At 43.3% G+C, this 14,551-nt stretch overlaps 2 protein-coding genes across 5 annotated transcripts in view; one reads left to right on the forward strand and one right to left on the reverse strand.

Annotated features, from left to right (window-relative positions):
• LOC121297168 (palmitoyltransferase ZDHHC8B-like) overlaps positions 1 to 6,908 on the reverse strand; it is a 43,919-nt gene extending 37,011 nt beyond the window's left edge. For 2 of the 3 annotated variants that reach the window (XM_041223261.1, XM_041223260.1), the window contains exon 1: positions 6,610 to 6,908. In XM_041223261.1, coding sequence (XP_041079195.1) covers positions 6,610 to 6,781 — 172 coding nt within the window. In that variant the 5' untranslated portion in view covers positions 6,782 to 6,908. Of the gene's footprint in view, positions 1 to 4,040; positions 4,100 to 6,609 lie in introns of those variants that run through there. The other variant, XM_041223262.1, reaches the window with a different exon arrangement.
• A 2,533-nt stretch (positions 6,909 to 9,441) lies between these two features.
• LOC121296869 (serine/threonine-protein phosphatase PGAM5, mitochondrial-like) lies at positions 9,442 to 13,279 on the forward strand. 2 transcript variants are annotated; one of them, XM_041222747.1, is made up of 6 exons: positions 9,442 to 9,836; positions 10,303 to 10,481; positions 10,738 to 10,863; positions 11,515 to 11,603; positions 12,007 to 12,137; positions 12,673 to 13,279. In XM_041222747.1, exons 1-6 carry the CDS (start codon positions 9,604 to 9,606, stop codon positions 12,821 to 12,823), a joined length of 909 nt encoding a protein of 302 aa, XP_041078681.1. In that variant the 5' UTR covers positions 9,442 to 9,603; the 3' UTR covers positions 12,824 to 13,279. The 2 variants fall into 2 exon arrangements, with proteins under 2 accessions (XP_041078681.1, XP_041078679.1); XM_041222745.1 differs by having other exon boundaries at positions 9,443 to 9,836; positions 12,004 to 12,137.
• Positions 13,280 to 14,551: the final 1,272 nt, after the last annotated feature.

Raw genomic sequence — 14,551 nt, forward strand, 5'->3', positions numbered from 1 at the left:
CTCAGGAGGCAAAATGAGAAGTTCAGACAAAGCCGACAAGCTTTTCAGTCAAGGGTTTTCAGGGACGATGGCTACAGTTTCCGAACACACAGCCGTGCGACTGCACACGTGCAGGCATGTTATTACAGCAGTCCTGCCCATTCAATCCACGTCTTACACTGGCTCCTCTGTAGCAAGGTCTCTGAACACAGATTTCCGTTTCATGTTATTCCTAGTTGAGCCCCTCAGCCAAAATAAAGGAGGAGAGGCCCTAAATCACTACCACATGTTCATGGATATTACCTCTGCTGCAGCTCAGCTGAAAAAGAAAGAGCCCCCCTAACCGCTCAGCTCCACTGGAGACCACAAGAGTGACACCCATTCTGAGAGGCTGGGCCTGGCTGATCCAATTCCAGCTGGTAGCAGGAGCATCATGCCAAGCCAAATGAAATACCCTCAAAAGGACTCATATCGCGCAAGGAGAAAAGCACCACTCCATACTGTCAAGATGCAGGATCTAAGCAGCTAGTTAGGAACACTTGCTGTGGCTGCCAACAGTACTTTCAACCCAGTCAGTTGGATAAAAGACTGCATGGAAAGGGGAAAATTAGTTGACTACATTTTTACATTGGTTAAGTCATCAATATCAAACTACTGGCAAGCTCAAGACTTCTGAGGATCAAAGTTCTGTGTATTACTGTAGGACCCATCACCAGACGAACTTGGGCATGCCATTGGTGGGATGTCAGTGACAACGTACTCTACCATTTCCATAGAGATCCTAAAAAAGTGTGCTTCGGACCTTTCAGGGACTGGGCTGAACAGCATTGGACAGAGCTGCCAGGCTTTTTGAAAAAGATTGAAAGGCTTTCTCGTCCCCAATTCATTGAGATAACAATCTAGGAAGTGCAACCTCCACGTTCATTCACTTTGTCCATGTTTATTTGCAAAGAGGCTCCTTGAGAGAGAAAGCCAGCTGGATCTGTATCCGGGTTGGCAAGCAGAGTGAGAAGCAGACACAAATGTTACAAAGGCAATAATTATCGCTTTCCTGGTTTACCAGCGATTATGGAAAATACAGAAGAGTGACAAATTAATACACAAGCAAAGAGATTCAATCGGAAAACAAATCCATTTGTTCCCACTCAACCCGTCACTCTTCACGACAAAATACAGATTTAATTTCTTAAATGCGTCACACAACACGAGCTTGATGTCATATCAAGCAAGCAATAAATACAAGAAAAAAAAAAATCTTTTGTACTTGCAAATGAAAGTCACATTTTAAAAAAAGCACTTGGAGAAGATTTATGAGTCACATTTATGTGTTTGAGTGTGTGTGTCTGCATCCCTCTCTCAAGTGTGCACTTAACAACCCAGCATACAGCAAGCTCTGAACTGACCTCAAAGCCAAAACGTCTGTTTAAGATCTAAAAAAAAACTAAAACGCATGCAAGAAGAGAATCGTCCTGTTCTGTTCACGAGATCAGTACCTGCCTCTGGCTTCAGCTTGGGCTCAGTTTGCAATGGTGTTTTCACTGCAGTAGAAACGTGCTCGGAGTCCTCTGCTTTGCTGGCGAGGCGAGGCGAGAACCAGCCAGGTGCCGTCCCAAAAGGAGTCGTGTCTTTCAACTGCTACCAGAACAAAAAATCAGCTGGGTGGTGCTTCTCTAAACATGCAGAAAAAGAACAGCACGACAAGGCAGTGCTGCGATTTCAGTACTGTACTGTAGATTAACAGTCCTGCTGACAGTGACGGTGAGGGAGTGATCCAGGCAATACCCTGCAGATTTAGCTTGGCATTTCAGAGACTCAAACGCCCTTTCTGGAACCTGAGTCATTGTGCGTTTGGCCCTAGATGTGCCCTTGTTTGCCCACCAGAGAGAACTTATTGGATCTTAATTGCTCTAATTTGGTAATCAGAGTTGGCGGATTAAATAGATTGTGCCAAACGTGAGCTCACAGACTATAATTAAATTGATCCAAACTGTGTCAGATTATAATACTACAATCACTCAAGAGGACTCTTTTGAGAACCAGCACATGTCACTGTGCAAGTCCGTTCCTTTAGCGGATTTCTTCCAATGACAACATTTCAAATTGCAGGGAGTATTAGTTTGGATTTATATTAAGGTTCGCCACTGCCAAGCTCTATTGAGATAATTGCATTCATGGGGAAAAAAAAAAAAGCACTTCCTGTGGTTATTACCAAAAGCCCCTGCACAGGTACTGTTGATTAACAAGCACAGTACAGCACACTGGATAGTCAGGCTACAGGGGTCACATTTTAAAAATGCACACAATTAAATTGCAAGGCTTACAGTACTAGAAGCTCAGGAGATTGGTCTTTTTGGAGGCAGATTGTACAAAGCTACACGCTTAAACATTTTCATTTAATTGCAGAAAATCCTACAATAGAAGTAAAGGTTAAGAGTGATTTGACTTTTTTCAGGAAATGCTTCGTAAATTAATGATTTTATTCCAGTCAAGTGACTCTGTGTAAGCATATTAATCCTCTCATTTTTCTGGACCCAGCAGAGCAGATGTAAAGAGCCGATGACTTCTAAATGTAATGGGCTTGGTACCAGTGGGTTTCTTTATGAATCTGATTTAAATTAGGCCTGCATGGAGTCAGTCCTAGCAGGCAGAGGGTAATGAAGAAACTGTAAACAGATCCATAACATGCTGTGAAAATAAACAGTGCTGTGGGCGGCACAACCACGAAGGGAAAGGGCATGGTTTAATGCACGAGGCCTTCAACTGCAACTGGGCAAGGCATCTTCTCTACACTTTGGAACCGGCTGTGTTTCCTTGTTATACAGATATATATATAAAACTTGCTGTCACAACCCATAACAGGAAGATTGAACATAAATAATGGAGCTATAGAACAACCCAGAGCTTCTGGAGACCCACAGTACTATGCAGACAGGTTGCTGTCATTCTTCAGACTGCACTCAGGAATAAGCTCTCCAGAACATCACAGTCACTTACTAGTGAAGACTATGCAGTGATAGTAAATGGCACAATTCGACAAGTTTAATTCAGTATTACTACATATAAACTATTGAAGGTTTTATAATTGTTGATGAATTACAGTGAAGACCGGGAGTGAGATATACACACTATATATATATATATATTATATAAATTTTAAACTACACAGCAGACTCAACATTAACAAACCGCGTGGACACAGTACAGTAGTAACGTCTTCAAAACATTGACAGCCTTAATACTCCACACCATTACAGTACAGCATCATCACCGCCCAAAGGATGTTGCCAACAACATACAACTAGCTGCATCCTTTCATTCTATCACCATAACAACCTCTGCGCACACTTCAAGTTCCAAATGAATGAGCACGGAGGAGTTCTATTTTGGAAATAAAGCCTGCCTGTCTCTCTCTCATTGCTATTTCTCCAGGTGATTCTCCCGGGACCGGTTTCATCACACATAGCTGCAGAGATGGAGTCAGAATGTAGCGACAGGAGGATTCAAAAACGGGAGGCTTCCTATATAACGAATCAACACAGCAAAGAGCAGCAGGGTTTAGCTTTGAACTAAAAGCCTTTCATGTTTGTCACATCAATCAATCTGTATTTTATATAGCGCCTTTCACAGTGGCGCACCATCACAAAGAGCTTTCACAGAGGATGAAATACTTGTCTATAGATGACTATAGGATTACTGTCTTACTGGTTTACTGACCTGCATGATATTGTAATATGTGTGCCCCCCCCTCCCCCAGTTTGAATACAGAATGAAATGGCATTGGGATGATTCTAATCTCCACCCCCCAATCTGCTGTAGGAATCTGCCACTGAATGAAGTGCTCCCTAAAAGAAACTGGGCATTGCTTTAGGCACATTGTCGTGCAAAGGTGAGGGTCTGGTCTGAGCTGAGCTGGAGAGGGGGGGAGAAATCAGGCTCATTTGTTCTGAACAGTCATCACTTTACAAGTCAGAATTTATAATATAATTGAATGCAAATCTAAAAGACTATTAGAAATATTTTGGGTGTACAGTGAATTGGGGGGGACCTGCAGTATAACTCACCATCGTTTATTTGCACGGAAGTCTTGGACGAGTCTGAACAGCATGATCGATCCGGAACTACTGTAGGGTTAGTTGGGTTTCAAAGCAGTAGGCGCCACTGTAAGCATATTCCAATGCAATCTGCCCTGTGGCTGTCCTGTGTCAGTGCAGTACTGTAGCAAATCAACAAAGTAGTACCACCCACTGCCATGACAACAAGCTGCCCCCCCCAACATTTCCTAGTCCAGATCTGAAATGAATCCTCTCGTCTAACCCGGTGCAAGAGCACAGGCCCTCTCTCACCTCCCAAGTACTAAGAGACGGTGCTTTACACTGTTACAATAGAACACACAGTACTCTCACACTGAAGCCCTTTAGAGATCAAACAGGAGATGGGAACTTGTGAAGGCCCCCCGAACCCCAAGCCCCTCCCTCCTCTCTCGACAGCTTCGTTCACTTCAATCACACTGCAAGATCAGATCCACAAAATGGCAGATAGGCTCCAAAATGGCTCTATGAGGCAGGACTGTGTGCGACACAAACACACACATACTTCATTGCACTCCTGAATTCTCTAGAATAAACTTTTTTGGTCACCAGATGTCAAATAGGATCAGGTACTGTACAAGCGCCCTGACCGAGGTTTCATTTGTAATACTAAAAGAAAGACTTCTAGATGAAACATTTGTTAAAAGGAGGAATCTATGTACCTACTTCTTTAAAATAAATCACTGAAGAACTCAAACTAGTTGGCCCTTTGACCTCCTGTACCCTAGAGATATGGTACAGTACCCTGAAAGCACCCTGATAACCCCTGTACTACTGTTACTGCTTTCCTGTCTCACTGCTATACAGATGGTACAGTTTGAAGTATTAGAATACTGTAATTTTACATCCATCTCCATTCAGAAACAACCTGCAAAGCTTTTATGGTGTACAGTACAAATCATTTGTTTTTAATTGGGCCAGTTGTTGTTCATGGAGTGACTGGTTTAAGAGAGCTCAGAGCCTCCTTTACTGCTGACATGCAGCCCAGTTTTCCTTGTGGTCTTTGCAGTCCGACAGACAAGCCCCTGTTGGGTAGTGGAGGTGTAGAGAGATCAATTAGCAGAATGAATGAATGGCAGCACAGGGCTGCAAACACATTGAGTTTCCACCTACAGTGCTTGCCTGTGCTCTTTTACACTGCTGTTTATTACAGACCTGCTCTTTGTGACCACTTCCATTCTATTTCACAGTACCTTGGACCTTACTGACAATCACCACCTGAAAGTAATCGCTCTTCCTCTGGGATAAAATGTGCATGGATCAGCTTCAAACTATCAAACCACTCACTCTGATAATAATAATAAAACACAACACTCTGAAGCACAGTTCAGATCAAAATCCATTGTACAGATACCTCCCCATGCTGTAGCTTCCCTTGTGTGCCATTAATAATTTCACCCTGCCCATTTATTCACCAGCTGCACTATACTGTAGGCTAAGCAGCTCATGCAAGCAGGTTAAGAAATGTGATCAACGCCAGCTCAAACAGCAATTCATGTCAAATTGATCAACAATACAGCCTAGAGAGAGGACTTGCGGTCTACTGTAACCACGCTGGTCCAGTGAAACCCTACTTCCCTTGATGGGAGCTCACACACTCATATGACTCTGCACGCTTCCAAGACGAAGCTGGATTAGAGACATCCCCGTAATGAAGAGTGTGGTAAACTGGTATTAACAGAGGGACAGGTTTCAAAAGCAGGTGCCCCGCCGGTCATCCACAATCTCGCTATTAGTATAACAGACAGCACAGTCTGGCAGTGCACAGGAAATTACATTAAACACAGCAGACCAGACCCGACAAGCGGAACAACACCATCATAGATGAAAACATTGAAGTAGCCAGAAGTGACCAAGCAAACCGGTTTCAGTGCCAAACAATAAGGCAGCTGAATCCAGCACGGTACAAAACAGCAAAAACAAAACAACATGTCGAACCGTGATCTCGTTTTCGTAAACCGGTGACAAAAAAGTTACACAACAAACCACCACTAGTACTGCACTAGACCAGTCTGTTACCCGGCTATAGTTAATAGCACTAACGTACAGAGCATGACTTAGCTTTAAATAAATACATAAATAAATAAATACGGACAACAGATAAACATCTAGTCAAAAATAACTACAGTCATTCAGATAATGTGTTTAAATATGCCAAACGCATAGCATTGGATAAACGAGACGTTTTGCATACTGAAAGCTAACGAACACGCCACCATCTGTATTTAATAAAGCCCGGTGACGTTTATATAACCCTAACTAACACCCATGCAGACAGATATCCTTCGAGTTTGATTGATGTTGTTGTTATTATAACCGGGATGAAAAATACGAAAATGCAGTTCAAATATTCTTTCTATACATTGTGTCGGAAAAGACAAATCTCGCATCCAACACTAGCAACCGCCGGGTTCTGCGGTAACGACCGAGACAGCACCTAAGAAACCGGGCTGCTTCATTCAAACAGCTCCCACTCTAGCACGCAAACACACACAAATAATGAAGAAGTTAAAATAATCAGTCATTCAATAACTACACTTACGTGAAAACAAAGAATAAAGTGGTGGAGCCCACGAGAAGAGTGGCCGCGGTGCACACAGGGATGTACTTCGTGGGTTTAAATCTCTTTCCAGCGATATTGGGCATTCTGTAATTTCCACATTCCTCGTGTTTTTATTCCAATAGGCGACACATACATACATACATACATACATACATACACACACACACACACACACACACACACACACACGGAGAATAAAAAGCGATGCAGTACAGACAGCAGCTATTTAGCCAATCTCTCCAGCTCCAGCGCAGAAAACCCCACACATACAGAGAAAGAAACACGGAGCTTCTACCGTGGAAATCCAGCCCACAGCTGAGGTCACCGCGGCTCTTTAAGGTGGAGCTCTCATGTAAAAGAGATCCCGCTATATTAGCATAGTCTCTACGCCTGCGTATTAGTCTGCTGCTTTATGCAAATCACAGTTCGTTTCCTCCAGTGTGGGCTACCCTGCTTTGCAGAACAAAAAGTCCACCTTAAACAGGGAGATGTTAAAGACGGGCTCTGCATTTAAACACAGAGGGGTGTGTTTAAAATGTGGTTGCGGTTATGTTTATTAGACTTCATGCTTTTATTTCCACTTAAAAAAAGGTGGACCTATGCTAAAATAGTGTCGCATTTTCTAGATCTGTTTCCAAAATGCAACCTGTATTTATTTATTTGCAAATGATTGTGTTTAGTTGCATATAAATTTTGTTCAGATCTACTGATATATGTGCAGTCTTGCATTGCTTTATATTCTTTACACAGTGTTCATGTTTTGGTAAAATATTCCATGTATTTTTTTTTTCTTAGCGAATAGAGAATAATAATAATAATAATAATAATAATAATAATAATAATAATAATAATAATAATAATAATAATAAACAACTGGCGTTTTCAGCTCTAAGTTTTGTGCCAGTCATTGATATACGCATGATGACAAACTGTAGGTCAAGTATTCACTACACTAACCCATCCGTTTAAGAATAAAAGTTCATTGGGTGACACTAAATTAGCCTGCGAATCGTGTAGCCAAATTCCCAAAGGTGCAGTTTAGCAATCAGCCTGAATCCTACAGGCAGCGGGCAGGTGCATCTCAATAGAGTAAAAAACCACATGGGTCCAGACAGCTGCCCCCAGTCCTTAGCCCAGGGGAGTATGTGGCTGGTAAGTTTACCATGGTATTTTTGCACGGTATATTTGCAGTTTTCCCATGGCTATGCTGTACGTTTACAGTACCCTAGTTTAGCCTGGTTTACCATGTTTATTAATGTTCTTTACCAGACCTCTCTGTGCTTTACAATGCTTCCCTATGTTTTACCAGACCTCGCTATCCTTTACAATGCTTCCTTATACTTTACCACACCTCTCTGTGCTTTACAATGCTTCCCTATGTTTTACCAGACCTCGCTATTCTTTACAATGCTTCCCTATGCTTTACCACACCTTTCTGTGCTTTACAATGCTTCCCTATGCTTACCAGACCTCTCTGTGCTTTACGATGCTTCCCTGTGCTTTACCAGACCTCTCTGTGCTTTTCAATGCTTCGCTATGTTTTACCAGACCTCTCTGTGCTTTACAATGCTTCCCTATGCTTACCAGACCTCTCTGTGCTTTACAATGCTTCGCTATGTTTTACCAGACCTCTCTGTGCTTTACAATGCTTCCCTATGCTTACCAGACCTCTTTGTGCTTTACGATGCTTCCCTGTGCTTTACCAGACCTCTCTGTGCTTTTCAATGCTTCCCTATGCTTTACCACACCTCTCTGTGCTTTACAATGCTTCCCCATGCTTTACCATGCATTCACTGCGCTTTATTGCTCTTTGCTATGCTTTTACTGTGGGAAACATTTATAAGAGGCATTTGATCCTGTCTCGCTTGCTCAGCTCAAAGCCTCAATCCCCAACACAATCCAGGTGAGACGTGTGGAGGGAATACCTGTTACCTGGCACAGTTTGGGATTATTTAAAGAGTCACTCTGACGCACACACACCTGATGATGTCATACACGTGAAGTGTGGATACGGGGTAACTGTCTGCTGTCATTATCGCAATTATTTGAGTAGTTTCCCTCTCGATTTTACAGCAGCGTGATCTATAGAAGGCAAGTCATTACAAAGGCTGAGGACTGTATTCAAGTAAAACAAGCACGTTACCGTAGCCTTTATAAAGCATACCGAGGCAGCGCCATTAAATTGAGATTGTGATCTGTCTGTTTGCTGTTGTGCTGTTGTAAGTAAATACAGGAGATCACAAACGCACAGCCTGGTCGTGGCAATGGCTGTATTAATAATCCTGCCCGAAGCACATATATGGAAAAACGACTTGCACCCTAAAATAGCCACCACACATGGGTTACTGTGAGTCATATATGGAGAGATGGCCATCTTAAAATAATGAAGCTGCAGTGGCTGTTCATTGTACGAAGATGAGTCATTTCTACAATAGAAGGGCATTGATACCAGTCAGCCAGCCGTGATAAGCAGCGTCTCGCTTGTTTAAAGAGATTTATAATTGTTATCATCTTAAAATATATGACATGCCCGATGCTTATGGTTTCTGCTTAGTCCATTATTCACCACGCTCCAGCTGTGACCGCGGGGACGTCAGTGAATCTGAAGAAAAACACTGCATCAGCACGCCCAGTTGCAAACCAGCCCTCCACCAGCTCTCACCAGTATAAACCAGCACGCATTTCTGGAATTCCCCCTTCGGGTGACACACGCTGTACTTCACTGTGGAATACACGGTACACCCCCTCTAGCGGCAAAGAGTGGAAACGACATCGGTGATACCCAGCAACGTCACTGACCACGCCCACTGACTGCGCAGGCCGGATACAGACAGCTTTATCTTCATCTGCTCCACTCATTTCGCGTTTCGTCTGCCCCTACTTTTGTCCAAGCTTGGCCCCTGTAGCGCAAAGGGTCTATTATTTTGAACACGGCGCGTTTCTAGTTTAACCGAATCTGCAAGTTTGGTCACAATGTCGTTCAGGAAGGCGGCCCGGGTTGTTTTCGGACTCGCTGGGGGCTCTGCCGCGCTTCTGGCGGCTGCTGCTCTCGCTGAATCGAGGGGTGTCTTCGGGGAGAAGCCGGCCGAGCCCGGGTGCAGGAGAGGCTGGAGCGGGTTAGCTGTGCTCCGGGCAGCTCAGAGCTTCACGGCGGTCAACCCCACGGTCGCACCGAGTGGATTCGGCTGGGACTCGAACTGGGATAAGTGCGTGATTAAGACATATGTGGATAATAAAACTATACTGCTTTATAGTATTATCTGGGCTGTTGTCCAATATGTATTGTAATATGTAGTTACAGAAGTATAGTAAGCATGATAATCGCATACAGTGTTTCACAGTTGCTGATTGAGACTACACTTTCTGCTCTGTACTGCTGTTAACTTGGGAGTACTGTTTAATTTTGTCCTAGACTTTAATTCTCGGTTTTTGTTCAATGGCTTGCTTTGTGGTCCAGCTAAGTCGCACTCGCCAATAAAGCTGCTGTGAGAAGTAATGTAGACAGCATCAAACGCTTCAGTAAAACAGCAACTGAAACACAAGATTGTCTTTGATGCCCTTTACTGTATTTAGAATCTTATGGCATGGTGCACAGTATCTGGGGTAGAGCTCTTTAAGGACATGTGATCGTCCTATTCAGTAACTCATGTCTTGGCTTTGCTTTCTTTAAAGGCGTGAACCACTTTCCCTGGTTAACAACAAGAGGAAAGATAAGGAGACAGGGGAAGGTGAACTGCCCACCGAGCTGCAGAACAACAAGCCCAAAGCAACGAGGCACATATTCCTGATCAGGCATTCGCAATACAACCTGAACGGGCAGAGTGACAAGGAGAGGAGCCTCACCACGCTGGGTATGTACAGCAGGGGCAGGCGTCCCCTGGAAACCACAGGTTTGTTTTACAGCACACACTGACACCAAGTCAGGGGAGCAAAGCTGGCCCTTCCACTCCTGGTCTTAGTTCCAAAACCTGTTCTAAATGGATTAATGAAACCTGTGTGCAGTCCCTGAAGGTTTAGTCTATATCATTTAACATGCACGGGTTTGTTTCTGAACATCATGCTGTTTAGAGGGGTGAATTGTTTCCTGTACTTTTCGTGTTCCTGCAGGTCAGGAGCAGGCAGAGTTCACTGGGCACAGGCTGGCAGCCCTGGGTCTGAAGTATGACATGCTCATCCACTCCACAATGACCCGGGCGACAGAGACCACACAGATCATCAGCAAATACCTCCCAGGTGAACTGCACTGTGCATGCTTCCTCCTTGTACCATTAGCAACAATGAGAATGCACTGTACATGCTTCCTCCTTACAGCATTAGGATCAATGAGAATGCACTGTACATGCTTCCTCCTTACAGCATTATGATCAATGAGAATGCACTGTACATGCTTCCTCCTTACAGCATTATGATCAATGAGAATGCACTGTACATGCTTCCTCCTTACAGCATTAGGATCAATGAGAATGCACTGTACATGCTTCCTCCTTACAGCATTAGGATCAATGAGAATGCACTGTACATGCTTCCTCCTTACAGCATTATGATCAATGAGAATGCACTGTACATGCTTCCTCCTTACAGCATTAGGATCAATGAGAATGCACTGTACATGCTTCCTCCTTACAGCATTATGATCAATGAGAATGCACTGTACATGCTTCCTCCTTACAGCATTATGATCAATGAGAATGCACTGTGCATGCTTCCACCATACAGCATTAGGATCATTGGGAATGCACTGTATATGTTTCCACCATACAGCATTAGCAGCAATGAGAAATCAGCTGGTCACAACTGTGTTAACCTGTGTTTTGTGGAAAGTAGTTTGTTGGATTGTACTAAGGGACCTCCTGGAGATAGTTTCACAGTGATCTGTTTGTGTAGGAGTGGAGATGGTGAGCTGTGATTTGCTGAGAGAAGGGGCTCCTATTGAACCAGTTCCACCAGTCAGTCACTGGAAACCAGAAGCTGTGGTAAGCACACTGAAATACCACCTTGACCTTTTTGAAGGTCTCCCAAACAAACCGATTATGCACCACTTCCACAGTCATGCTCGGTTTTGAGGCATAACCTCACAAAACTATTTCTAGCAATACTCTAGATAGCAACATAGCAAATACAACATAGATAGTGTTGAGATTAGTAAATGTCAACAGCATATTGGGTTTGTCAACCACTGTTAAATAGAATCCATTTTTTAATTGCAATAATAGCCTTTATTTTTAATTTGAATTAAACCTACACCTCTGTTTCTCACAATTAGGCCAGTGTCTCATCCTACTGTATACTGAAATTCAGGCTCAGCCAGTCATTTTCACCCTGGTAGTAGAAATGCATGTGTCTCAGCTTCACGATACACTGCTTTGATCTCAGCAGTACCACGAGGACGGAGCTCGGATCGAGGCTGCCTTCCGGCGCTACATCCACCGCGCTGACGTCAAACAGAACAAGGACAGCTACGAGATCATCGTCTGCCACGCCAACGTCATCCGATACTTTGTGTGCAGGTAAGCTTCTGAGAAGCCGAGAGGAAGACTGGGTGCCCGGAGTCCCTGGGTGTGCTTCTTACCAACAGTAACAGATCCCTTTTGAATGGACCTAGAATCTCGGCCCATTGAACTGCTGGATCCCAGAACTCCTAATCCATACTGTGTGTTCTTTCTTGCGATTGGTATGTTGCCTGTTCGTCACAACCACGTACAGAAACTCAAGCCCAGTGCAGATTACCTAAATAATCCGCAATTATCTCTTTGCTGTAAACGAATGAATGGCAATTATGTTGTTTTGTCGTGCATGGTTTAGGTCAGGGGTGTCCAAACACGGTCATAGTGGGCCATTCCACTCTAGGTGTAACAGGTCAAATGATTTAATTAACTACTTCAGGGTCTGGATGGAGGTTTAATTGGAAGAAAGACCAGGACTGCAAGGGGCTGACTTTGGCCGCCCCCGATTTAGTTATTGTGGACAGCGTATTGGGCGCTGAACCGTTCTGAAAAGTGGGTGATGTCTTGTAGATATCCCTTTGATCCTGTTGTGTTGCAGGGCTCTGCAGTTCCCTCCGGAAGGCTGGCTGCGCATGGGACTCAACAACGGCAGCATCACCTGGCTGACTATCCGTCCCAATGGTCGGGTGGCCCTGAGAATGCTGGGAGATTCTGGCTTCATGCCTCCAGAGAAGCTGACTCGCACCTGATGAGCTGTCTCAGCCTGGCACTATCCTGTGTCTGCACTTGATTCAGCATTTAACTGCATAGAAAGCCATGCCCTGCTACAGTTGTGCTTTGCCGTAGTATCTGTAGTGTGTTGTTTTTTTTGGGCCTCAAGTGTCTTGAAGATGTTCTACAATCGTGAACTTGGCTTTCGGGTTCCATAAGGAATCTTTTTTTTTTTTCTTTTTTTTGTACTGAATATTTTCACAGAGTGATTGCCGCTGTCTCTACTTGTTCCTCTGTGATGGATGGCAAATGCTGCTGTCCCATCTGGGGGAGATGTGTCATTTTTTAAATTAGTTTTGTATAAAATAAAGTTTGTAGTGTTTTGTATTTAATGACTTTTTTTCGCATTGACATTTGTTGCTGAATATGTGATTAAGAACCTTGGCTTATTTCTGTACAGAAATCAAAATAAAATATCATGCATGTACTGATAACCAACCTTTGGAAGCTGTCATCCTCTGGCAACATCAGGCAGGCAGAGTAATCCTACGTGTGTAGAGCTTATATATTTTACCCATTTGTAAAGTACAGGCATAAAAGCCCAGCACGTTTAATAATGAAACTGTTTTATGCGTGAAATTCACAGAATGGATTGGTGTGTGCGTTCTTTAGAAGTAATTGGGCATGAACTATGTCTGTACACAAGAGGATGCAGGGGAAATAAACCCTGTCTATCCCAAGCTTAAAAATCAGAACCAAAAGCCCAGTCTGGATTTCTAAAGATAAAGACAGGATCCACTTCAGCAACCGTAGGAGGTCAATTCAAACAGCTGGTACCCAAGACGAAGAAAAAAAACACAAAAACCCTTTGCTTGCCAAACAGTGCTGCCAGCATGGAAATTGGATGTGCTGAGGATTCAAAAAAATAATATAAAAATAATGTTTGGTTAAGGAGGAAACACACTATATCAATATAGGCTTGGAGAAACACAAGCACTGCCAGCTGGATGTCTCTCAGGTAGTTTGCGCACACACAATGTAAATGCATCAAAAGCAGTTTCGTACAACCCATCAGTATATCCCAGTATCCTTGAACTACAACACTCCCCTCATATGGCTACTAGTTTAAACCTAAAAAGTGAACAAAACAAAATATGAACTCACATTGCCAAGGGGATGCATCGTCAACTCACACTGCATGCTCAGCCTCTCCCAAGCGTTAGCCTTAAACTGCCACAGCCACAGGAAATGAACACAGGCACCAAACTGCTTAAACCTCTTAATCTTAGAGTCCTTCAAGGTTTTTTAATCTACTTTTTAGCTCCCATTAAAAAAAAAAAAAAAAAAACACACAGCATCTGTTAAAGAGAAGTACATGCTATAAAAAGTAAAGACGAACGCCCACACAGCTGAATATCACTTTGCTCTAACTGGTGTTATATAATATACACACACACACAATTTCAAAAAACAAGCACACCACCTAATAAATAATTAATTTTTCCCCCACCTAACTTGGATTCAGAATGATTTTATGTTTTTTTTAACAGCATTGATTTTCTACATTTTCTGCAGTCTCCATGCAATCCAATACCATCATATTTTCAGACAACTGGAGCTTCTTTATCATAGCATGGCCTTGCAGACAAACATTTCAATGGGTATCTAGACTGGGTACATCAGAGGCCCATGGAAAACAAGCATTCAGCTGGATAAAACTGACAGGAAGAGGGTTCCTACTCCAAATCTGCCCCAAAGAAAGACAA

Source organism: Polyodon spathula, chromosome 22 (genome assembly GCF_017654505.1).
Source record: "Polyodon spathula isolate WHYD16114869_AA chromosome 22, ASM1765450v1, whole genome shotgun sequence".
Taxonomy (NCBI): Eukaryota; Metazoa; Chordata; class Actinopteri; order Acipenseriformes; family Polyodontidae; genus Polyodon; species Polyodon spathula.

Coding starts and splice junctions, on each gene's coding strand:
- LOC121296869 (XM_041222745.1), top strand. CDS start 9,604: ATGTCGTTCAGGAAGGCGGCCCGGGTTGTTTTCGGACTCGCTGGGGGC. Junction 10,482..10,737: donor GAGGAGCCTCACCACGCTGG/GTATGTACAGCA, acceptor GTGTTCCTGCAG/GTCAGGAGCAGGCAGAGTTC. Junction 11,604..12,003: donor ACTGGAAACCAGAAGCTGTG/GTAAGCACACTG, acceptor CTTTGATCTCAG/CAGTACCACGAGGACGGAGC.